The sequence below is a fragment of the Amphiprion ocellaris genome, chromosome 6 (genome assembly GCF_022539595.1).
Source record: "Amphiprion ocellaris isolate individual 3 ecotype Okinawa chromosome 6, ASM2253959v1, whole genome shotgun sequence".
In the NCBI taxonomy this organism is placed as follows: domain Eukaryota; kingdom Metazoa; phylum Chordata; class Actinopteri; family Pomacentridae; genus Amphiprion; species Amphiprion ocellaris.
In genome coordinates this window covers 37,633,241-37,659,312 of record NC_072771.1, presented here as the reverse complement: position 1 = coordinate 37,659,312, position 26,072 = coordinate 37,633,241, and the positions used below count along the sequence as shown (strand labels likewise).

Sequence of the window (26,072 nt, the reverse complement as noted above, 5' to 3'; positions counted from 1 at the left end):
ACATTCAATCAAGGCTGACAATGTTATGAAAATATGAAAAATAGAAGAGAGGACACAGCTTTGCTCTACTCATTCTTTAGGAAAACTGATGATGTTAATTCCGTTTCATGCATTTCCTTCTTCTACAAACTAAAGCTAGGTTATGCTAACAGAGTTGTTGCAGGACACATGTTTTATGCATAATAATTGTTGTTTATAATATTATGATTGATTAAAAAAAGTTCAACAATTGCAAGAGACAGCAATGAAAAAAATAATACAAAAAAATGACATTTTAAATATAATTTTAACAGTTTTATCTGCGATTCTATTTGGTCATCATTGGGGTGGGAGGGGTGGGTGTCTCAGGACAAATAAAGTTACACAATGACTGCATATTTTAGTATTTGATGGGTGGGATGTAAAATGTCCTCCAATTCTGGAATGACCCACATATATCTACATCTGCTTTTATCCAGTTAAAATATTCATAACATGCAAATACACAGAGCTGTATCTGTGGTGATGGCAAAGGTTTGTCGTTGTGAAACTTTTCTAGTAACTTCATAACTGTGAAAGACATTTTTGCAGTTAACGCCATGATCAGTCCTCACATTTAAGATTATACAAGAGCTGCAATGAATAACTGATCATTTTGTCAACTATTAAATGAATCATCTGATTCCAGCTTATTAAATTTGAATATTCTATAGTTTCTTTAATTCTTTATGACAGTAAACCGAATCTCTTTGGGGTTGTGGACAAAACATGACATACAAGGGCATCACTTTGAGCTGGAAGAAAATCTAGATGACATTTTTCACCATTTTACAAGCCAAAGAACCAATGAATCCATGTAGAAAATGATCAAGAGATTAATCAACAATGAAAATAAGAAATGAAATTAAGTAATTTTAATGCATTTACAACATTTAAGTAACAATGTAGGTGCTGCCATCACTTTTTGGCAAGTGGAAAATGGCATTAATTGAGCCGAACTGGTCCTTTAAAGCTCTTTGAACTGGTAAAAAAGGACTGAATGTGTCTGTGTTCGGATAAAATTATGCAGCGACACGAGTGTAATTTCTTTTTCAAACTGCAATCAATTTTTTGGCACCACACCGGCATTGTCATTGCAATAAAGGTTCTGAACTTTTGATATTCCAAAAAAAGGCCAGTAAGGTTTTTTCCCAGCTTTGCCAGCTTTCAGCGAAAGGTTACAGCTGATTAAATGAAAGAAGTGAAGCATGTTTCGGATCTTACCTGTGCATAACTGTCCTTGCCCTGCAACAAAACAGACAGACAGACATCCGAACAAAAAGAAATGCAATGAAAGATGGGGGCATCCAAAGCAAGCAAAAATATTCAAAGCTTCAAAATCAGCACGTGACATAGCAAATATGTTGTATTTACTATTTTATTACTCGCTACTACACAGCAGGAAATTAACCCTTGTGCGTTGAGAACTGGTGAGTTTGTCTGTTAGCTACTTTTTAAGAGGCTGAGTCAAGTTAATGGGGACTTTTTTAAATGGGACTCTAGAAGAAAATTGGAATATCTATGCAAAAGTGTTAATTTCCTTCACCTGCTTGACAAATTGCTGCCAAATGCAACATATCAGTTTTAGCCAATGATGCAAATGTGGTATCATTAAAATAAAAAAGAAGAAAGAAACAGTCTCGAAAGAAAATAATTCTAAGAAGAGATAGATGAAAGCAGAGAATGCAAAGACTGACATCATGAAGAATTGTAACAAGAGAAAAGGAGAGGGAATAAAGAGGAAACTGAAGCCAAAGTGATCAGATATTAAGCATCTGATCAAACTGAACTTGCCTCTGAGGTTGAGAACATGTGCGACTCGGTGCGATAAATCCCGATGGGGATCTCAGCACTGGAGGAACAGAGTTTCTGGAAGAGTCTGCCGTAAGTTCGGATCCACAGATCCTCCTCTGTGATCTTCATCTGAGGAGGAAGAAAGACGCTCAGCACCGCACACTCATTTAGAAACCGCCTGCTTAGACGTAGCAGCGTTCCTACGTACGGCACACAGGTAGCCGGATCCAGGCGTCGTGTCCAGACCCAGGAGAAGCCTCGCAATAGCGATCATGTAGTCCTTAACGAACGACTGTCAAAACAGAGAATACCTGCGGTTAACAAAGGTTCCAGCTACATTAAACAAGCTGAGCCATTAACAGCTTGTACAGCAATTAGAGTTAAGACGTTTGTAGTCAATAAGCTTCCAGACATATTAGCCAAATTGAAGCTATTTAATTATTAAAAACACAGTTCAATGCTCCCACACTGCTTCACAACATTAATCTGGCTTGTTCAGAGCAGGTCAGGAACTGCTTAGTAGAAGTTTCCTTTGGCATACACGCTGTTGGTGATTTTTTTTTTTCTGTATGCTCATTGTGCAGTAGGCCTGAGGAATGTTTATTTTATTACATTTGCAAGAAGTCTGTTTGAACATAAAATTCTGTAATATTCTAACAGTGCAGGTATTCTTTTCTTGGACTTACACTGCCATTCAAAAGTTTGGGGTCACTTAGAAATGTCCTTATTTTTGAAAGAAAAGCAGTTTTTTCAATATAAATAACATTAAATGAATGATAAATCCAGTGTAGACATTGTTAATGTGGTAAATGACTATTGTAGCTGTAAACAGCTGATTTTTACTGGAATATCTCCATAGAGGTACAGAGGAACATTTCCAGCAACCATCACTCCTGTGTTCTAATGCTACATTGTGTTAGCTAATGGTGTTGAAAGGCTAATTGATGATTAGAAAACCCTTGTGCAGTTATGTTAGCTCATGGATAAAAGTGGGAGTTTTACTGGAAAACATGAAATTGTCTGGGTGACCCCAAACTTTTGAACAGTAGTATTACTACTAAAAACACTTCTGACATGAAACTGCACCTTATCAGTAACATCTCAGATTATTGCTCAACCCCCTGAACCCCAAAACTCACTATCTTATAGTAACTAAAACATAAATAAAATCATAGCTACAAACAACACTTATCAGAACCAGAAACTGTAAACGCGGGTGAGAATCAGTGGATTTTCATGTGACAAGCAGTCAAAATGGTGATATAATCATCAACAGCACTTGAATTTAAATTGTCTTTAAATAATTCACCATTTCCACACACCAGATTCTACAAAAAACAAAACATTTTGTGCTTCTTCACACAACCGAGAAGCCATGCCTGATTAAGGTGCAACCCTCGGTTATGTGACTAAAATTCAGGGAGTTTTGGGCTGAACTGCAGGCTGTGTTTACACAGAGCAGAAAGGAGACGAGTGTGGAAAGTAATCAGTGAAATATCTATGGCGTGTGAAGTCACTAGTTCTTTTTCAGTATTTACTTTAAGAACACTGTTACAGCCACTGGTGATTCTGTGCCGTCTTGCTTCTGTGGTGGATTTTTTGGGCCTTTCTGTAAGGAGATGGATGGCCTGTGTAGGCCCAGATGTGGCTGGTTTGAGAGCCTCTCCAGAACCCCAGCTGCCAGTCATCTCAGTCTGGAGCTGAAGACCTGCACTCCAGCCTTTGTTCTCCCCGCCTCCTGACCTGTCTGACTGGGTCACCACCCAGTTCCCTCCACCTTCATTTAACTGGCCGCAGCCATCATCACACCTGGACTGGATCAATCTGCAACCAAACTCTCAGTCAGGGCGGCTGGGATTTAACGTGACCAGCTCGCCCTGGTGCCGCTTGAGTCTTTGCGTTCCACTGAGAGGTGGCTACTCGAAATCTAGCTTCTGTTAGCGGCTGCTAATTCGGTGAGGAGTTACCTGCCTTGGTGACGACTGTAGTTCCTGTTAGCAGCTGGCTAACTTGGTGAGAAGCTACTTGTGTCTTGTCTGTCCTGTAGCCACTGAGGGGTGGTGATTTGTGTGATTATGTCTTGTTGGAAATGCGTGTTTTGAGGCACCAGTTTTGATTTGGTTAATTATGCAAATTTGGCTCTCATTTGTATTAGTTTCTATTGTTTGGTGTGGGTGTTGCTCCCGTGTTTAGGTTTGGCTAAGGAGTTTAGTTAGTTTAAGAAAACTGTTAGCCGTTGTTTGGTTTTATTTTGTTCTTTGATTTAGCAACATCCACCAGCCCTTCTTTCCTTTGTTGGATCACTTTTGTGTTAATTCTGTCACTAAGCAATAAATTGGTTTACCTAACCAGTGGCATCTGCTTTGCTTTGTTACACCCAGCTGACCCTAGCGGCTGGTTCGGAACATCACCTAAAGAAGACTTGAAAAATGTTGATTTTCAAGTAGTTTTTTTTCTTTTTTCATGATTTATGCCACAGAAGACATTTCTGAGTTCTATTTTCTTCTAGCCGTGGTTGTGTTGTCTCCATAAAGTTGCAGGACTTTATATTGCTGTGAAACAATATAAAGCACCCACAAACTGCTCCATGTTCAGACAATTAAGATTTAATTGTTTCAGACATTTTTTTTGTAGCCTTTTTATCTTGGATTACTTAAAAGACATTCATTTTTGACATGAAACTCTTCATCACCGCTAAATACCAACATCTGTTCACAACCATTTCAGACAAACCTCTCGGATTATTCCTGAACTGGTGCAGCACAAACTCACAAACACAGATTAGACCGCTGACAAACACACGTGCACAGTTTATATTTATCTTCTATAACGAGCCAAAGTTCAACCCCGTAAGTCTGTTCTCCCACCTGGTAGAGCAGCGTATCCAGCATGCTGATACTGAACACCCTGCCTGCAGCGAACGGCAGCCGGAACATGAAGGCCAGGTTGGAGCCCTTATCACGCTCTATCTGGAAAAAAAAAAAAAAAGCAGCAAAAACAGCTTTGAGAAACAGAACAACAACTTGCTTTTTTCCCCCGTGTGTTTACTGAACTATTGCTCTTCTGTTTTTACTCTCCAAAAAGACTCGTGTGGACATGGAAAGACCTGCTGGTTTTCGCTTCTGAAAGCTTAAAAATTATTTGAGGGACATGTTTTTTTTGAAGGAAAGTGAAGGTGAAAGCTTTCAGTGGAGGTAGAGGTTCAGGAAGGAGAACGCAACCATGGAGCAGAATCAAGATAATATTAGGACACGTGAACTTTCATCGCAACTTTCTGGCCATAATACAGGTCCAGGTATTACTGACAATCTTTATCTGTTATTCTTCTCTTAAAGTTAGGAAAAACAGGTCTAAAGATCACATAAATGTGCATAAAAACACACTAAAAATATTACTAATATTACACTGAGGTTTATTATTTCTAAGTAACTCTTGGAGAGTAAAATGGTCATTTCACTTCCTTCCATGTCAAGCCGGAGCAGATATATAATATGCAGGAAAAGTAAAAAATGTACCATTAAATTTGCAAAAAAAGACTTCGGCTGTGTTCATTTATCTATACCTGTGTGCTTTTGTGACCTGTTTCAGAAAAAAGAAGGAACTGTATAAATTTTTGTAGACTGGAAGCTCTACTGTTGCAACCTAAAGTGCTGATTTTAAACACTAAACTGCTACAAATATGCCTCTATAATCCAGCTTTGATCTGTCAGTTTCGCATCTGTCACCTACAAAAAAAGGAAAAGAAAACAACATGAATCAAAGTGTCGGAGCCTTAACCATTGTGCTGAAATACTCACCTTCTCCAGTTTGGAGAGAGCGAGTGAGTAGCAGTCCTTGGCCCTGAACTGCATGAACCTCATGTTGGATGGATGTGTGAGCTCAGTGATGATGCTGAGACTCGGGAACAACCTAAGCGAGGAGGCAGATAAACACAAAGAGGGATGTTAGTGGAGAGATGGAATGCTTTGTGCTGAGAGGAAACCCTGGCCTGGCAGTGACAGATGCTTTTAATTTAGGGTGTTAAATAAAGGAGTAGCTTTAAAGCTTTGGCCTCTGCGGTTTGTCTTTCAGATGAGCTCATTCTGCATTCTGGAAAAGTAAAAAGTCTTTGGCAGCGTAGTTTATTAGTTAAGTAAGTAGCTGAATGCATGGGTCGTAAATAAACGGCCGCTGGTGGAACCGTTCGCTGTTCTGTTACCTGAACATTGTCTGAACGTTGACGATGGTCTTGGCGTCTGCCATGTAGTCTTCCTCAGCGCTCATGGTGCTCTCCTTGTCCACAACCACCAAGTTGTCGGCGTAGATTATACCACACTGGAGCAGGTTGTCCAAGCTGGTCAATTCAGAAAACAGCAGATTTTTTAGTTATGTCAATAAAACATCCATCTAATATGTTCACACCTGCCCAAAGCTGCATCATCTGCACCAATTTACATTCTCTCAGAATTAGCATTCTGTCAAGAAAGTTGTGAAAATCTGTAAATCCTATGTTGATGTTTGACTGAAAATACAAACACCACCACAAATGTGCAATAAATAACCGCAACAGAGAGTAGTTAAATGCTGTCACTTACAGATAAATCACTGAGCAGATTCCTGCCCTGCACCATCTATGCTCGGATGGTGCATTTTATAGACAGTTTATGTTACTAATTTCAATATGAACTATGTTTAAGTCTGTATATACAGTTGTGACGAAAAGTTTACATAGACTTGTAAAGACCATGTATATCATGGTTTATCTTGAATTTTCTATAACTCCTGTACCTCCTAATATTGTATAATGGAATAATTGAAACACATCTCTTTGTCACAAAAAACAGTTGTGCATTTACAGTCTTTATAGATTTTATAGATCTTCTGGAATTATGACAAAGTCTGCAGGGTCAAAAATATACATACAGCAACTTGAATGATTGGTTTTGGTGATTTAGAAATCTGTGTTAATCCAATTTTCTTCATTGAATGACCTCTCAACTTCTCATTAGTGAATACAATTGACTCCAGCTTGTTCAAAACTGTATATCCAGACTCACAAAAAGGTGCATAATAGTCTTAAAGTTTGAGTCCATGAATGTGGAGATTGAGTTTGGGCCAATGTTCTATCCAACATAACACTTCAGTCACTGGTTAGGTGAGTCTAACGGTATATTATTCCACTTATTCTAAACTGTTAGGACCACAAACTATTTCCTCAAGTGTGCAGATGCGACTAAAACAGTTTACAAAGTACTGACAGTTAAAACTAAACCATAACTGCTGAAAACTGGTGTCACGACTCTGCGCCTGTTTAAACACTTAATCCCTTTTTGTTTAAACAGCAGCCTGCTTTTCCTGACAGCCAAATTCCACATTACTGAAAATCACTGTGTTCATACTAGAGAGCAGTGACAATCCAACACGGAGTGTGCAGTAAAAGCATTTAGCATTTATGCTGTGTGCTTTTTGAACCACACTGCAAAACTTCTCTCTTCTCCACCCACTAATGAAATATCACAACGGTTGTTTAAGAGAAATTAAAAATCTGCTGCAATCAAACTACAAACACTTGTTCGTACAGTTTTAACAATGACTCACGGTGGGATTTGTCTTCAGCACTGATTAAGGATTATATTGCATATCATTTACATGGTAATCGTGATAAAGTAAGTTGCACTGGTGCTGAACTTATGGTGAAAATTATTACATACATTAAATGAGGTAATCAAATGAGCTTGTTTTTCATGATTGAAACACTTACTTATCGATGGTGCCAGCCATGAAGTAAACCATTGGAAAGCAGCAAATGGCCTCTAAGAAGTGGTTGTCTGGGCTGCAGGGAACAGGAAACATGAATGAGCATCCCACACTATCTTTGCAAACCCTGGTGACAGATTATGACACCGTTGGAGTAATTTCCTGCAGCATGCCTGTTGATGAGGGCAGCGAGGATTCTTCTGAATTTATTACGGAACAAAAGGGAAATAAATGTTTAATTCGTCGATGCATCGGGAGGATTTACAATAACCGGTTGCCATGGAAACTCCAGAGTGTCACTTTCACCAGAGCTTTAGCTGGCTCCATGTTTGTGTTGTTCGTCTGTTTCAGCGACCAGAGATCGGGCCGAAGTTAATGAAACCCAGAGCAGAGAAACATATACATGCCCAAACACACAAATAGGCTCGTATGAATGAGGCAAAAAAAGAGACTCTTTATCTTGAAGCAAAGCCAAACCATAGTTCCCACTGATGTTATGAACTCCCCATTGAAAGCTATTTGGCTGTTTGAAATTGCAAACATATAAAGCACAATAAAGCCCATTGAGAAATGCAAATACACACGACAACAAAAACAAGGACACATTCATTTGTTTCTTCACATTCTTATTGAACTAATCTTCAGTTTTCTGCAGGGAGAACTTCTTTTTATCAATTATTTCACTATTTTTTCTGCATTTTTTTTTAATTAACCAGTTTATACTTCAAGCTAGAGTTAGCAAACGTACTGTATTCAGTTCTGGCACTCTGAAAATAAGCTCATATTGAAGCACCGTCGCTCTCAAAAATGATGAAAATAAGAAGCTAATACACATATATACTGCATGTACTATTATTAGGCAAGTGGGTATTTTGACCTTATGGTCATTTTTTATATCATTACATCATTACATTAATGATACAGAGAAACTCATCCACGCCTTTGTCTCCTCCAGGCTGGACTATAACAACGCGCTTCTCATCGGGATCCCTAGCAAGAGCTGCAGAAGCTCCAATATATTCAAATCGGCTGCTAGGATCCTGATGAGAAGGAAGACTACATCACGCCCATCCTCCGCTCACTCCACTGGCTCCCCATATCCTCCAGAATTCTACAAAATCACTCTTCTCACTTATCAGTGCATTCATGGCAATGCTCCAGAATACCTTAAAGAACTCATCTGTCACTATTAATCTAAAAGAAACCTCCACGCTAATGACTGTCACCTCCTCCACCTGGCCAGAACCAAACTCCGGACCATGAGAGACAGAACCTTCACCTCAGTCGACCCTCACATCTGGAACTCCCTCCCTGACCACCTGAGAGCTCCACAGAAAGTGGATGTTTTTAAAAAGGGCCTAAAGAACTTTCTCTTTAACAAAGCTTTTAATTAAATGTGCCCCTGAAGTTTCTATTTTTTATTGTTATTTTATCTGATTGTTTTATCTATTTTATATCTTTAATGTAGCACTTTGAGATTTTTCCTAAGTGAAAAGTGAAAAGTGCAGTACTAATAAAATGTATTATTATTATAATTGTTATTATCATTAATTAAACATGAAGCTCCCAGGAACTCATTAACCTCCAGTGCTGCCATAGTCCAGAAATGCAACCTACCTGGAGTGTCCAGAAGTAAAACTGAAATGTCAACACTGGGCCAAGAGATTTCTGAAGACAGATTTTTCGAAGGTTTTATGGACGGATGAAACGAGAGTGACTCTTGACGGACCAGACGGATGGCTGGATCACTAATGGGCACAGAGCTCCACAGGTGGAGGTGGGGTTCTGGTATGGGCTGCGAATATTAAGGATGAGCTAGTTGGACCTTTTCGGGTTGAAGATGGACTTAAAAATCAACTCCTAAACCTAATGCTAGTTTTTAGAAGATATTTTCTTTCAAGCAGTGGCACAAGAAAAAGTCTACATCATTCAAGAAGGCTATGATTTCTATGTAGGACAAAGCTCCATCACATCCTCCACTGTGTGGCTAGCTAGCAAAGACCTTAAAGATGACAGAATAATGACATTCTCAACGACCTTACCCCTAGGGAGGACTATGAGCCCTTCTTAAACGTGAGATTTGCAGTGAGGGAAGACAATATGCCTCTTTGAACAGCATCTGGGAGGCTGCAGGAAAAACAGACTCCATGGATGGAAGGTTCATGACAGTTTTTGAAAAGAAGGATGGCTACATTGGTCACTGAGTATTTGTTGAAAAGTCAGAAGTGTTTATTTGTACATTTCAAGTGTTTTCGTTCTTCTTACTCTAAAATGAAAATGAAAAAAGAATAAATGAAAAAAGTGAAATGGGAATTTTTTTTTTAGTTTTTCCATTTAGTTGCATAATAATTCTGCACACTAATAGTTGGATATTAATTGTGCACACATAGATATTCTCCTGAGAAAGCCAAAACTTTGAGGTTTCTTAACGGATTGACAGAGCACTGTATTACTTCAAAAATAAAATGAATCCTCAATAATACAACTTGCCTAATAATTGTGCACGTAGTGTACATTGCAAAAACAGTCTCCTACTAACTTTATCCACGCTGTACAGTAACACTGACAATCTGAGTTCCAGATAAAAGCCTCCTGTTCTGATTATTATTCCAACTCGTGGTAAATTAGCATATGTCTCATCTTTATTGTGCTCTATGCATAGATGTAGGTAGCAAACAACAAAACATTACTCACAGGTTACTGGTGTGTGATTACCAACATTTCAGTGCTTTTGCATCATTATGGGAATACAAACAAACAGAGGAGCTTACGGGTAGTCCAGTAGCAGCACTATGGGGTTGAGCTCCTTTCTGGGTCGATAATAAGCTCGCAGAGGGACGATGAAGTTGTACAGACCATTTCCTGCCGTCTCGGCTGACACTATAATCAGCTTATTCTTGAAGCCGTACGCCTTCGCATCCTCGAAGCTGTTATGTGTGCAGCCCTGGATGGAGACAGACGGTTCGACAGGAAGGCAGTCAGGATTCTAGTCGAATCACATAAAGCTTTTAAAGTGTTAGTAATAAAAGGAAAAAAAAGATGGTGAGAAAAGGTAAATGCATTCCGGGAGCTCACCTTGTCGAGGCGGAGGCAGCAGAACGGAGCTTTCTGTGGCAGGAGGTGGCACAGAGTTGGAGAGCTGCCGATGTAGGGCGAGTTGGGAGGGTAGCCCTTCACGAAACTTATGGAGGAAGAGACGAGACATTTAGGAGGACTGAAATTTAGTGGCCTGGAAACCTAGAATGAAATACTGCGCAGGAGGAAACATGGTGAAGCAGCGTTTCATATCCTGGAATAACCTCCCAGTGGACGTGAGGCAAGCCTAGACTCTGAAAACTTTCAAGTCTAAACTAAAAACTTTGCTTTCCCACACTGCCTGCTCTGCCCTGTAATGACTGCAGAATAACTTTAACACAATGACAGATAGTTTTTACATCTAGGCATGAGCTCAAGGCTGCTCATGGTTGATTAATCAGACTTTATTTATGTAGCACTTTTCATACAAACTTGACAGATAACAAATAAAAATGCAAAAAAAAAACAGTATAAACAACCCCCGACTCCACCTCCACCGGCAAGTTATCAGTAAAAGACTCTAAAACAGCGGGAATAAAGAACTGAGGGAAAGATATCCTGTATAACACATGCAATAAGGAAACACTCGATGAGATAAGATGAAATAAAATAAGCTAGAAACACTACCAGTCAAAAGTTTGGACAAACCTTCTCATTTAGAGCTTTTTATTTATTTGTATTATTTTCTACATTGTAAATTAATACTGAAGATAAAAATTTTAGTTTGCTACATGATTCCATATTTATTCTTTAATAATTTTGATGTCTTCAGTATTAATGTACAATGTAGAAAATAAATAAAAACCATGGAATGAGAATGTGTCCAAACTTTTGACTGGTAGTGTAAATAAATAATATAAAATAAAATCTCTTAACAAAATACAGATAGAGACAGAAGTACAAGTCAAAAAATATTAAAAAAACTATAAGAAATGATAAAACTGAAGTAATAAAGTGTGCATTCAATAGGCTAAAGTATGTAAACAGGTGAATAAATAGAGAAGTCACTAAATAAAATTTATTCTAAGAGGAGTAATTAAAAAAACTAATAAATCAAAAGCATGACTGAAAATGTGTGTCTTGCAAATCATTTAGTTTATTTAAAATTATAAATCTGTGTCCATTACTATGTTTTTAGAAAGTTCTAAAGTACTTGTAAACCACAAATAAAGCTGCCTTGCTTTGCCAGATAATCATTCAGTATAATATAGTCATTAGTGATGGCTAACACAACCTCACACTAGAATTAAACACATTTTAATTGCAAATTTACCGTTCACATGATCTTATAAAGGTTTCTACTTTGATTTCTGTTAGTGCTGACTCTTCTTTCCATATTTACATAATTACTTTATTATCCCCAATATTGCTGAGAATTGCTGCCAATATTAGTGTTTGTGGCTTCCAGTTCATTATTAGATTCTGCAGCTGCTTTGCTCCAATGTTTGTGAGCCTGCAGGAGTAATTCCATCGCTAAGCCTGTTTAGTTCCAATCGTGTCTTGTTTTGATTTCCAACTAAGCATTTCAATTTGGATCCCTTGATTTTTAATGTCATCAGCTGCAGTTAGCCTCATCAGCTTCACGGTGCCCTCCAGTTTGCCGATTCCAGCTGTGATTACGGCTCATATCTACCACATGATGGCACTGTGGGACCTTGAACTTCTCTGCAGGTGCTCCTCGAGCTCTGCTGCACCTCTTGTAACTCTTCAGTAATGGAAACCACTCAGGCACCGTTGGGTTCAGTAATAGAGGCTCGGAGGTCAGGAGGAGCATGTTATGTCCAGCTTTAGGAGACCCGCTGCTGTCTGGGTCAGTCCAACAGCTGCTCTTCAGATGGGCTGAGGTATGAGCTCAGTGTATAGAAACATTCAGAGACAGGAAGGAAACTCTGGCCTTCCCCTGACATGCTCAGCGGCTGTGTGTCTGGCCAGCTGATACACGAGTAAGGATCTATGCATGAGCCTCACGCGAGTAAAAGTGCTGACCTCCCCGTCGAGACAAACACATTCATCACTGCCGTCTCGCACCTTCAGGTATCATGACACACCAATTACATGCCTGTTACAAACCCATCCATCTCCCCCACTACAACTACCAGGACGTGAAGCAGAGGAGGAGAGGCGAGATCAACCCAGACATAGCTAAGAAAGCACTTACTCTGACCCGACGGAGCCTTCCTCGTCCGACTGGTTGGTCTCGTCCTCCGACTGGTCGCTGAGGAGGTCGCAGGGCAGGATGGCGGACGAGTCGGCGATTTCCAGGACAGGTGCGATGCTCGGCCTCCGGCTTCCGGCGCCGTTCTCCGTCGGCAGGGTCAGTTTGCTGCTTTCCTCGGGAGGATCGGGGTGCTGGAGGTCTATGGCTACGGTTCCTGAAAATGACACGGGGTTGTTTGATGAGCAAACTGTACGTCTGCGTGGGAATAGCATGAGCAGCACTTTTACTACTTAATATGTTGTCAAGCCAACAGTGAGAACATGACAGGTTGTCGACATGGAAAAGCTTTTTCACATTAGACATCATGTAGTCCATGTTTAGCTTGTTCAGCATCTACACCCCCCACATTCCCATTAACTTATTGAGCTCAGTGGTTTGACCTTGAGGAGAAAATGTATTGCTTTCTGAAGCACAAGGTTCTCAATTTATTACCACAAATGACATGCAAACAGCAGTTCAAAAAAGTGTGTTTATCAAAAAACACGACTCTAACATACACCATTTTTGGGTAATTCCATCTCAAATCACCATCTCTGATTTTTATCGCATAAAATATAGAAATTTATAAAGATATTTGTGAAATGATAGATTCGTATATCAAGAACTTTCTGAGATTTTTTAAATCGCCAGTTGACTCACTTTCAGAGCATTTCTTTTTCACACATTAAGATTTGAGGCTATGGCAGAACAACACTATCTCAGAAACTTTTAGAGATAAAAGCCTGACATTTTCACTGGCTTTCCTTATCATGCCATTACCTTAGAATCTGCAACACTGGACCATAAATCAAGGCTTGTGTCAACAAAGTGGAGTTCAACAATAAAAACCATGCCCATATTAAAAAAAGCAATCTTGGTATACTTGGAGAAGAACTTTGAAACTCCAGAACTTAGATTAGACTATCTAGCAAAACTTTTGTTTTTGTGGTACAACTTGTCATAGCTGCTCAATCAGTTCTGAAAGTTCAATAAAAATAACTTTTTAATTTGTATGTATTCTAGATGTTTTGTTTTGTATTATTGTGACATGAGGCTACATATGGTTCAAATATCATTTTTTTTACTCTTTAGCCTTCTTTTGGTAATGTGAGCTCAAAGATGGCACACTGACGGCTTCAATGCTTTTCATATTTCAACTCACCCATAATGAGTAATTATTTAATTTACTCGTCCAACAGTGCAGATTCTGAACCGATGACCTGATCAGAAACAACAGTGAAATGTCAGGCTTTTATCTTCGATAGCTCCTGACATATTGTTATTCAAACACAGCCTCAAATTGAATTTGCAAAATTTGCAAAAAGAAAAAAAAAACGGGGGGCGGAAAGTGGCACTATGAGCAGTTGTTTAAAACAAATTATCCCAGAAAATATTTGATATAGCAATCTAAAACTTCACAGACACCATTTTAAATATCCAGAGTTTGATTAAGAAGTTTCAGCCAATCAGAGATATTAGAGCGGAACTCCCCTGATGATTTGAGATGGATTTACTATGATAAGAAATATCAGATTGAAGATGTATGTACTGTACATACATCATCTTTCATGGTAAAATGTAATTTACCACAAAAGAATTAATGAAACATTGCTGTTAAGTTAAAATTGTAAATTCATGTGAATAAAGGTGAAGCATCATGCACAAACTTACCAAACGAAGTGGCCTGATCAACTTTCACAGGTAAAAACAACAAACAAAAAGCACAACACAGCAATGTGAGCCAACAAAGTAAAAAAGCATGTGAGAGAAAAATCATGCGTAACAATCAGCAGAAAGCACAGAGCATCCCCAAGGCAGCCACCATTCAGAGATGTCCGTGTGAGTACAACTTGAGAGTAAACAAGCGACAAAGCATCCATTTTCTCTTCTTACATGGAAACCCTTTCAGACACCAAACCTCCCCTCCTCCTTTTCTTTTCCACCTTCTAGATTTCTAAGCATCTTTGTTATTTTTCCTGCCTCTGGCTTTCCGTCTTACCCATGCTGGCGATGATGCTGTGCACAGGCAGCCTGGAGGGGGCGTCGTAGAGGCCGGGGACCGGAAGGCCCTTGCTGTGCTTCTCCTCCTGCTTGAAGATGAAGGCCGAGTTCTCCTCCTTGGTGATGTTGATGTAGTAGCAGGTGTCGGTGGAGGCCATGATGTGGCGAGGTCCGGGGTTCAGGAGGATGCTCTTGTTGTCTTCTCGCTTCACGCCGATCAAACAGACGCCATACCTGGGAGGTAGTTCAAAAACAAACCTCAGCTACAAAATGTGATGTTTTTGTTCACCCAAAGACGTTAAAGATTACTCTAAAGCAGAGGTGTCAAACTCATTTTAATTCAGGGGCCACATTCAGCCCAATTTCATCTGAAGAGGGCCGGACCAGTAAAATCACAGCTTAATAACCTCTATTTAGAGGTTATTAAGCTGCTAACTCCTAATTTTTCCTTTGGTTCAGGGCAAAAAAACTACATTCTGAAAATGTTCACATTTAACAACCTGAGCAACCTGAAATTTCTGAAGAAAAACAAGTTCAATTTCAGCAACATTATGCCTCAGTTTATCATTTAGACATTACAACTTACAGATCACAGTGTTTCTACAAAGACACAAAAGATTTAGTCACAGGTATCTGGAACTGAATGACATAGTGTTTTACTTTATGATCCAAACGACAAAAGTCAGACCAAAAAAAGACAACAAACAAAAACAAGATAAAATATTACAAAAATGAGACACAAAGTGACTAAAGAACAATGAACAATCTAGTATTTTACTTTACAACTTGTCATGGTCTAGAAATGATTTTAAATTTATAGTTTTACTAATTTACAGTTAATATCTTCTTTGTCATTTTTACACTTTACCAAATCGTCCCGCGGCCCGGATTGGACCCTCTAGGGGGCCGGTTTTGGCCAGCGGGCCGCATGTTTGACACCCCTGCTCTAAAGTGCTAAACTGCTACTATAGTGACGCAGGATTTACTGACTTCTTGTGGGCGTGGAAGGAGGCATAAGTGAAGCTCTTTCCATCATACTCCCCAAAGAACTTGCTGTCACACAGGCGGATGTGGTAGACCTCGTTTCCAGAGCAGCGTCCATACATCCTCTGCCACTGCTCCGGCGACAACTGCCCCTCCCTGGAAGAGCATTATCAGAACATTTGCTGCCTGCATTACAATAACATGAAGGTTTTATCATGGCCTGCACTCATAAAAACGAGGTTTACGCTTAAATTAGACGTCGTAATACATCACGTTGCCGTCAAGTTCTCTGTTTTTATTTCAACCGTGCCTCAAGAGTAATTTAAATTCATGAAAGAAAACAACTTTTAAATCAGATTTGACTTTTATTTGCATCCCAGCTGTTTGCATTTACTCGTAGATTGATAAATTGAACCTTCTGTGACCTTTCCCGAACTCTAGCCAACACTTATTCTAATTGGAATAATGAGCATGAGAAATAAAAAGGTCGTTGTATTTAGGCAGTTTATGTACATCATAAGTTTTAATCGGTTTGATAATGTTTAAATTAACACCTGCCACAAAAAGTCTATTTAAATTCATGTCACCTTCACCACCGTGTAATGGAAATTAAAATGGAAGAGTTGCGGTTCTGCTGTGGGTGGCAGGGAAGATCTAGTATTCACCTTGTACAGAATGTGAAAAACTTTGCCAGACTTTTAGCTCATCAATAAACAGTGTAGTGTTCACTGACTTGACAGGGTTCTGGCACAGTCTAACTCCTGTACTGTTAAGATCTATATATCTGTACAGACGCTCCGTGTAACTCTGATACATAGAGATAAGTTCCTGGAGGGTTAAATCAACCACCAGGGAAGGATTGTAAACATTAAGAGAGCACTCAAAGCTTGCAGGATGTATTTAATAGAAATAATTCACAGAAGTTAAGTTGCTTTAGATGCAGAAATAATGTGATTTATTGTGTTAAATATTAATAAAAGGAGCTGAGATTTTGTTTCAGGTTTACTGTCAGACTGAGATTCAGTGAAAAAGTTCAGCTCTCTTGCTACTGATTCAAAACGCTTCAAGCTAAATTAAGGGGAACTACACATCTCAGCCGGCATCTCAAGGAAGCCGTGGCAGCCTGTATTTGTCTATTTAAGCATGACGTGATCACAAAAGCGTAAATTTAATGTAATTGCCACTTGCAATAACAAGTTATCATTAAAACTTTATACGTATATTGAAAATGTGAAAGGTGCACATGATGTATTATTATCTCTATTTTTATCTGTATTCTACTTTTGTATGTCTTGACTTCTTGTCAGCTATTCTTCATTTTTATCTAGCTGCAGTAACGTGAATATCCCCAGTGAAAAATCTATAAAGTTGCTGTTGCTTCATGCACCTTACTGACCTAACCTGCACCACCTGACTTCTATCTGTTTAACAAACTGAAATTTATTTCATTTTCAGAGTGCTGATGAAGACATCAAAGCTGTTGAGAAGAGTCTGGAGGTTCAAGATGTGACCTTGAAGCTTGAACATCGGTCAACCAAGTGCACTGAAGTTAAAGGAGGCTATGCTGAAGAGTAAAGAACAATCTCTCTCCTGTGACTTCTTCTGGTGAGGTCTAGAACTTTTTGAAGTACTTTTGTATCACCATAAATAAATTCTGACATAATACTTTTCAATAAAATATTGGAATGTACTCACTGTCCTCTGGAGGTGTGAACCAAGAGAGTGACTAATGTGGATGTGGCCGGACACACACAGTTAAGTGCCAACATGGCATATTTGAACTCCTCTTCACACACAACATGATCTGATTAAAAGGGAGAAATTGCAGAAATGTGTTAAATTCAGGAATGTCTGAATCTAACAGACAGGCAAGATTACTCTTTTCCTGAAAATATGCAGCTTCTTGCACTTACCGGCAAACTTAACATGAAATTTATTTTCTGGTTTGAGAATCTGGACGTAGAGGGGACAGTTTGGAGCAAAATCCTTTGCAGCCCAAGCCCTCAGAATAGTCTGGTGATCCTGTGCAGATGGAAACAGTTCATTTTCACTCATCCAGTGACTGATTTTTAAATGAAATTTGAATTTTATGGACTTCAAAGTTCGCCTCGGAGATCAGTGTGCTCAAAACACTCGACAGAAAATCACAGAATATTTCCAAAGTCTCTCGGCTAATTTGAAAAGGAAGCAGAGTGTGAAGGGAAAACGGCAGATTCTTTGGCATCGTTCTTATCGCGAGAGGTTTTACTCTAGAAATTGCTTTGACAAATTCCTGTGGATGTAACTCACAGCGGCGGTTCGGTCGACTTCGTTCCTGCTGCTCAGGATGAAACAGGCCTCAGCGTCGTCCATCCTGAAGGATCGACGGGGGAGAAAGAGAAAAAGAAACACAGACAGACAGGCGGGGATGGTCTGGGCTGGTGGCTAGGAAGAGGGCGATCAACCAAACGTAAAATTCATTATTTGAGTGGACCTTTGCTTAAAAGAAAAGCTAGGCATGGGTGAGTGCTAATGTCCCATGAGCACGGATGAAAAGGTTTACAGCTCCATCCCTGCTGATCATTCACTGCTGCCAGAAAGCTCACATGCTCTGTGAACTGCAGTATGAAATGAGCACACAGAAATCCATCAGAAGCAGCTGAGTGGTTTTATCTGTTACATATCAGTGAATGAAACTGTTACCTGCACGACTGCACGTTTACGAGGAACTCTTCAATTAAGGAGGATGGGCTCCTGGACAAAGTTATGACTTGAAATTCATTGTCGTACGCTATTCAGAAGTAGTTGTACCTAATGTCACCAGCATCACATTGCAGAATGACAAGCAAAATAAAAGTGGAAATTGTCTGTCAATGAGCAGCAAGATCCCCTGAAGCAACTGGAAGGAGCAATGCTGCAGCGATATTTTATATCAGCACAGACAAAACTGACAGGGCAAACATATTCCAATGTGATCCATCACAGTTTTTATTACTGCTTATGTATGTGCTCTTTGATATGAGCAGATGATCAATGTAGAGTGAAATCCCATTACAATGATGGGCAAGCAGAGGGCAGCCAAGTAGACTCGTAAGTATCTCGCCCTCAAAGTGAACTTCAGTGGAGGATTTACACTATAAAACATTAACCAGAACACATAAAGAAGGTTACATTAAGCTAGATGGAAATTTAAAGCTTTCAAGAAGATGACATGCATGTTCTGTGTTTTTATGGTTCGGTCTGAATGTGCCATGCTTTGACTCACTTGGCCCTCATCAGGTCCTGGTCTTTGAGGGCAGATCCTTGCAGGTAGATAACTCTCTGGGACCATAGAGGGATCTGGAGGATACGGCGAACCTGAATATCTATTTCTGTTGGACACAGGATCACGACGTAGTAGTCCTGCAAGAGGCAGAAAGAGAATCTTAAGTCAGAAGACAAAACTTATTTTTTAATCTTATTTTTTCTCTACAGCTAATAAGCAAAATTCTGAGACATGTATGTTGCCATATTTAGCTGCACAAAAGTGTATACAGTTAAAGACTGACTGCTCCCGTGCTGTTCCAAGTTACGCTTTTAATTTGCTTTCCAATCCGGTTTGTGATATTCATGGAGAGGATCTCAAGGTGCACTCATGTGGACGCCTCTTAGTTGCAGCTTTGCTTTTTGGAGGGGAAGTCGTTCTATTTATTTATTTATTTATTTATTTATTTATTTATTTGGACCGGGCAGAGCATATTAATGAACATACAATCTCATGATAGTTTACACAAGGTTGCAGTAAATACGCCGGATTTAGCACAAGGCTAATTTCAATCCGTTGTCCCACACATAAAAGAGGCAGAGCCTTTCATAAAGTGCATATAGTTAAAGAGCCTGTCTTTAAAGTACCGGATTTTAAAGTGCCTGAATTCCTCAACGTTCACACGTTTGATTGTCAATCAGCCATGTCTTATACTGTCTCTTAAAACTGACAAAAGTGGAGCTTTCTCTGATAGCTATTAGCTTCATCTGGCCGTGACCTTGAGAGTGCACCAGGACGTTTTTTAGCTGAGTGTGAAGCAGCCGAAATGAGAGTCAGCATCTCTAAGTTTGAGGTCATGGTTGTCTGAGAGAGAATGGTGGATTTCATCTCTGGGTTGGTGGTGAGATGCTGCTCCTAGGGAAGGAGTTTAATTATCTCAAGACCTGTTTCACAAGTGACCGGAAAATGGAAATGGACAGAAAGATTGGTGCGCCGTCAGCAGTAATGTGGGTGTTGTACCGAATCAGCTTGGTGAAGAGGAAGCTGAGTCAGACAGCAAAGCTCTCAATTTGTCCGTCACCATGTTCCAACCCTCACCTGGAGTTCTGGGTAGTGGCTGAAAGAATGAGGTCGCAGATGCAAGCAGTCAAAATGACTTCCTCTGTAGGGTGACTGGACACAGCGTTAGAGAAAGGATGAGGAGCTGAGACATCCAGAGGGTGCTCGGAGTAGAGATGCTGCTCCTTCATGTTGAAAGTAATGAATTGGCTTCCTCAGAAAGACACCCCAAGTTAGAACCAGAACTTCATCTGGCCTTGGAATGCCTTTTAGGCGGGAAGTCTGGAATATGTCACTTAGCTTGCTGCCACTGAAACTCAATCCCAGAAAATGGATGGATGAATGGATTATAATGAGCTTAAAATAGGGATTACATAAAGCGGTTTGGGGCCGATCATGGTAACTTTCAATTGATTGGCATCAACAGAAAGTAGAACCCAATTCTTTGTTTATATCCACTGTCACAAAAACAGCAGTTTCATATGCTATATGATATAAGAACACATAACAACTGGATGTAACTCTTGTGTACTGGCTGTAGGTCATTAAGCCTCAGAGAAGACTTTGTCATGGTGCTTCCTTACTAGCTAAATTTCCACAATGCTCTGTGCTCGCCAACACTAAAGTGCCTGTCTCTACCGACTGCTACAGTACTAAACAGTAAGACCTGGTACTACAGCTAATCTTCAATACTTGAAGTAATTATTATCTTACAAAATGATATCGGTATCAACTGATAGTAAAGATTAAATGATTCAAGTCGAATCATGGGACATATCCAGCTTAAAATGTTACCTTTAAGTGAAGTGACACTGTAATGGCACTAATGTCTCTTCTTGCAATTATTCTGCATTTATCAAACAGAACAGAACCACATCAGTACATTAAAACACAAATCTGTACCATTTGTGGAGAACCTAATTACATTCATCAGCAAGTAGAAAGTGGGGTGTCCTAACTACAGATGGAGCAGCACTGTTCCTTACACACTGCAAACCAAGAATGTTATACAGCAGCTCAGAGCAACTACATATATCACATTAGGTCTCGTCACTGTACCTGCAGTCTGGGATGAGCGTAGAACTCATTGAGGAAATCCATCAGCAGGTCTATCTTGAGCGAGCTGACACACAACACCACATGTTTCTCTGTCTGGGCCCGGTGGCGGCTGTAGTTCCCCCCCAGCTTCTGGCTCTCCATCCACAGGTACGCCAGTTCTTCAAACTGACACAGCGACAACAACAGTGGCGTGGCGTCAAAAGAAGTGAGAGTGAAATAAATAATGAAAGAGAGATGGATTTGCTGTCCGGACGCAGATGGAATGCAAACTGCTGATGGAGTGGTTCGCCAGCAGCAGGAGCTCATTTCTGTTCTCACCCTATTAGCTCTGCGATCGTTAAATATAAATAACACAGAGAACTGGTGGACTTCTGATGCAGCCAGCACGAATTTGGACTGAACTTTGAGTGAGATTTGCAAACTTCTTCTGCAGTCAAAACTGTCAGAAGTAAGCACCTTATTAAATATGTATTTGCTGTCAGCCTTTTAAAGCTGCATGAAACTGTCATTTAATATTTGATGGAAACCCAACGAAGGTCATCACCAGTTGTAAAACAGCAGAGAATATTCTGATAAGACAGACCCCTTGCTGCACTTTGGGAAATGCTGGTTTACGATACTGTCAATACCTGCAGCGGGAGGACCACGAGGGCGACGCAGATGAGGATGACCACCAGCAGCTGGGAGGGCCAGATCTGAGGCGTGACATCTCCATAGCCCACAGTGGAGAAGGTGACGATGCAGAAATAGAAGGAGTCAAACAAGGTCAGGTGCTTCCCTGCTCTCTCTAGATGCTGAATCCCACAAGCTCTGCAATAAAATGAGGATTTACACGGTGAAATCAAGCATAATCCTGCAGGACTCAAGAATTCAAAGGCTTTATTGTCATATGAAGCAGAGTTATCAGTGTAGTGAAATGCGTTTACAGGATGCACTTGTATCTACAGCCTGAGTTAAATGTGAATCTAGAGTGCGAAAAAACAATTGTAAAGGTAATTAAAGTAAAGCAAATGAAGAGATATGTTACAAAACTTATCTGCTTGATCCAGACTAGATATCAGAATTCAATTTGCCCAAGACCAAAGGGCACTATAGTCAATAACGAGTGGCCTTCTGCTCAGCACGCCATTTAAACTGACACCATCGATTGCTCCGTCAGTTCCCTCTCACTGATCGTGCTAATTCATTTGCGTTTTTTTTCATTGATAAGTTGGGAGACTTAATGAAAGCCCGAGGCAGAGGAATGAGGATGTCTAACTGGACAGAGCAGAGTGGATGGGGTGGGTTGTTGGGTGGAGGCCACCATTCAACCAGGCTGCCAAAGAGCTAAGAATGAAAAAGTGACAGCTTTGATTAGAATAAACTGATGCTATAAAAGCGGAAATCAACGGGATGTAAGAAATGATGGATAGGTTAATAACTAGATGGCAGCAAATTACATGTGTCTCTGCTGCTGATCACAGAATTTCTAGATAATGAATGTCAAGTGTCTCTAAAAAGGGCTGTTTGCATTAAAGAGTCCTGCTTTTTGGGTGTTTTTCTCTTAGCTTTAGTGTGTTAGAGAGCTTTTTTTATGCATGGAAAAGTTCATGCCAAAGAGTTATTGTGTACTGCTGCTTACCTGCCTCACATGTTTTATTTAAAGTCCAGGCTTTTCTACTGTTACTTATCCACATCGACCTGTAACACATTTCATTTCCATTTTTATGTAAATTTGTGTTTGTTGTTATTATTATTATGTTTTTTTTTTAACTTCAATTATATCCTTGCTCATTTTAAATTCTTTTACCCTTCATTTACTTATTCATGTCTTTATTTACTATTGATACTATTATGAGCATTTTTAGCCTTGTGTTTTTGGTTTTACTCTTTATTTTTCTTTAATTCCACCTGTTCTCTCCATAATTTAGACGTTCCATTTTGCTATTCTACCTGGTGGTGTTGTACTAATTTATTTTCAGTCATTTACCATGTTTGGACTGACCAGCCTTCTATAGTTCAATGTTCTTGCTTCTTTTCTTATTGCCCTGTCTGTAAACCACTTTGTGAGCTCTGTTTGTAAAATATAAATAAAGTTATTATTATTATTTGCATCACGCCTGCCTCATGGCTACTTTGACTCAAACAAAGATGGAGCAGCTTCCTTGCAGCCTGCTATCATTTCCTCTGCTAGAGTTTCATCTCACCACCTGTATTCATAGATCTGGAGTTATAGTACATAACCAGCATTGCCTTTCTTTTGTCAGCTCAGCTGCAAAATCAGAGCAAACTTTTCACAGACGATCAAGGTCTTAAAGAGACAGTACCTAAAATGGAGGTGCTGCAGTAATGTACAGTACGATAAACACTATGTGTAGTTTGAACATTAACACATGTAAACATATTCTAATAGGCCTTCAAAAAAAATTACAAACCTGTAAATGTACATGATATGGGCTCTTTAAAGTGTGTGAACTATTGCTGTTCCCAGTAACAATAGCTCAGCTAGCCAACTCCTACTGTTCATTTTGTTGCTTCTTCATGGAGTCTTTCAATTTTGCCGTTTACAGAAAGACTGTGCACCTTTGGCCTCCACCACTGTGATAATAAATGGCAACAGCACGCTATGTCTGCTTCCAGAAAAACAGAGGTTCACTCACCCAGTGAAAACCAGACAGAGTAAGGTGCAGATGAGGATGAACACCTGGTTGAACATAGCAGAGTGGGTCCTCTGGATGGCACGATGGAAATCATTCTGAAGAGAAATTAGAAGATTAGGCAGATCTGTTAACTATTATGTTCATACCACTGATTGGAAAGTAATTCATTTTCCAATCTGGACCATGTGTGAAAACAATGCAAGAAAAAGTCAGTCGCTGTCTTCATACAGCTCTAAAATGCAGGTACTATATGTTGAAAGGGCTGCATCTCACGTGTGTTTCTTTCAGTATCAATATAAACCTAATAAAGTGAAAGCTGAGACTTGGCACTTTAATATCCATTATTTTACTTCAAATTCAATGTGCTGAAGTACTGAGCTGACATTTAGAAAAATGTTCACCTGTCTAAATACTTATGGTCTGTACTGTATTTATTATCTTGCCTTGACTTGTATAGATTTTTTCTGTCTTCTTGTATTGGTAGAAATTCTATACTTGCGATTCCTGACATTCTTTTTCAAAAACTCCAACTTCACTGGATTCTCCTTGCCAGAAGGACGTTTTAATACCTCTACTTCAGCTCACTGTCCATCTTGTAATGCAGCAGCTCACAACTCCTTCTCGTTTGCACCCTGCTAGCATGTTCTGTCTGCCTCGGCCGCCCTGGCCTCAGAATCTACCATCTGCCAGCTACCGCCTTGGCATGGAGCTCCTACTCGGTGGTGGTCTCGTCTGAATCACAGCGAGAGCAAACCATACACCAGTTGGATGTAATCTAATTGCTTGGAATTTCATGTACCAGTCACTTTGCACCCATGGCAAACCCTGAACAATATTGATACTACGGCATCAGAATTCTGGGCACCATCTGTTTTTCCAGCCTGTGCTGCATTGCCTACACTTACTTTGCTTTGGCTTGCCTGGTTCCTTACACTGCAATCTGTCATTTTTATTCACAATAAAGGTCTACAGTATGACATTTTTGCACGTATTAGATCGCTAACCTCCAGCACATAAAGCTGTTTGGATAATGAAGATCAATTGAATGTTTCCTTGTTCTCTGTGGAACCATCCACAACATATACATGCCTGAAAAGCTTTGCCGCAGTATTTTGCACCTTTTCTCCAAACAAGTCAGCTCAGTTAACCTGAATAAATTGTCAGAGTTAGCTTGGAAAGCCAACTAATTAGACGGCAGGCTAATTTATCACCCAGTGTTGGTGATAACGCAGACTAATGTAGCTGGTAACACTAGCTTAAAAAAGATAGAGTGGCTTGTGTTCCCAAAACGAGAGTGTCAGCTACCCAGAAAGAAAGGAATTATCCATCCCAATTTAATTCTGCTCAGTTAAACTGTATAAACTCACTCAGCCTCCACAGCCAGGGTTACTCATGAGCTCCTATATGGCTGCTAGAGGAGGGATAATATAACCAAAAGCCTGGAGCAGTGAAGAAAACATGCAGCTGTGTTTGCGCTCTCCAGTGCGATACGACTGCAGTGTATAGAGCACAATACACGCAGTATTTACTCTCGAAAATACTTACTATCATGTTCTCCAGGGCACCTTTGGCTAGCCAGCAGTTCAGAAATACAGGGACGAATATGTTTCTTAACGGATGCCAGAAGATCTTAAAGGAAAGGGGGGAATATAAGAGAAAGAGTGACAGTATATTGGTGAATTATTATTGAGTTTATACACCTGAAAAGCAATAAAAATATATTTCATCAGTGCAAAAGGCAAAGAGGAAAATTATTATGCTCTTGGCAATTTTTGAAGACTGTAAAATGTTCTGTCTGGGATGGTATTGGAGCAAAAACACTAGATTAACCTCCAGCCTAATGGGCGGTTCCCATGCTAACACACTACATTACTGGGAGCTGGTCAATTGATTAAGTTAATTACTCACTGTGATTATAAATGGCACTGTATTGATCATCTCCAATATGAAGGATATCTGGAAGATCTGCTCCCAAATGTTCCCCTGGAAAAGGAAATTGATGGGAAATAATTCAATAAACCAGTGAAAGGGCAGAATGTTTCAGAGTGGGGAGCAATTCCCACAACAATGGAGGAAATCAACTGTGATAAGAACACAATACTACACAACAGGGAAAAGAACCACAGTTTAAAGAGTGAAATAAAGGGCTACAAGCTTATTTCGTCGTATAAACTTTTGTGTCTGAATAAACACTCCTCATTGTTTTATGGTCATGGCATTCAAAGCATGTGCTTGTTTGCAGCTAATTATTCTTTTACAGACACGTAATTAGTGTAATGTTTTTAAT

General features: G+C 39.7%; 1 protein-coding gene across 23 annotated transcripts in view; it reads right to left on the bottom strand.

Moving 5' to 3' along the window:
- The window catches only part of LOC111586035 (potassium channel subfamily T member 1-like), an 88,447-nt gene that overhangs the window by 11,232 nt on the left and 51,143 nt on the right, over positions 1–26,072 (bottom strand). For 11 of the 23 annotated variants that reach the window (XR_004846143.2, XM_035941726.2, XM_035941727.2 and 8 more), the window contains 22 exons: positions 25,694–25,768; positions 25,331–25,414; positions 23,786–23,880; positions 21,776–21,956; positions 21,147–21,311; positions 19,050–19,186; positions 18,095–18,158; positions 17,719–17,827; positions 17,501–17,609; positions 15,812–15,961; positions 14,820–15,055; positions 14,492–14,512; positions 12,782–12,995; positions 10,624–10,729; positions 10,320–10,492; positions 7,553–7,624; positions 6,011–6,145; positions 5,610–5,721; positions 4,680–4,781; positions 2,021–2,104; positions 1,813–1,941; positions 1,243–1,263 (listed from right to left, as the gene is read on the bottom strand). Coding sequence is in view for 22 of the 23 variants with exons in the window: in XM_035941726.2 (XP_035797619.1) it covers positions 1,243–1,263; positions 1,813–1,941; positions 2,021–2,104; positions 4,680–4,781; positions 5,610–5,721; positions 6,011–6,145; positions 7,553–7,624; positions 10,320–10,492; positions 10,624–10,729; positions 12,782–12,995; positions 14,492–14,512; positions 14,820–15,055; positions 15,812–15,961; positions 17,501–17,609; positions 17,719–17,827; positions 18,095–18,158; positions 19,050–19,186; positions 21,147–21,311; positions 21,776–21,956; positions 23,786–23,880; positions 25,331–25,414; positions 25,694–25,768 (2,574 nt within the window). In the remaining variant the exon portion in view is untranslated. The remainder of the gene's footprint in view (positions 1–1,242; positions 1,264–1,812; positions 1,942–2,020; positions 2,105–4,679; positions 4,782–5,609; positions 5,722–6,010; positions 6,146–7,552; positions 7,625–10,319; positions 10,493–10,623; positions 10,730–12,781; positions 12,996–14,491; positions 14,513–14,819; positions 15,056–15,811; positions 15,962–17,500; positions 17,610–17,718; positions 17,828–18,094; positions 18,159–19,049; positions 19,187–21,146; positions 21,312–21,775; positions 21,957–23,785; positions 23,881–25,330; positions 25,415–25,693; positions 25,769–26,072) is intronic. The other 12 variants (XM_035941733.2, XM_035941738.2, XM_035941743.2 and 9 more) reach the window with 3 other exon arrangements.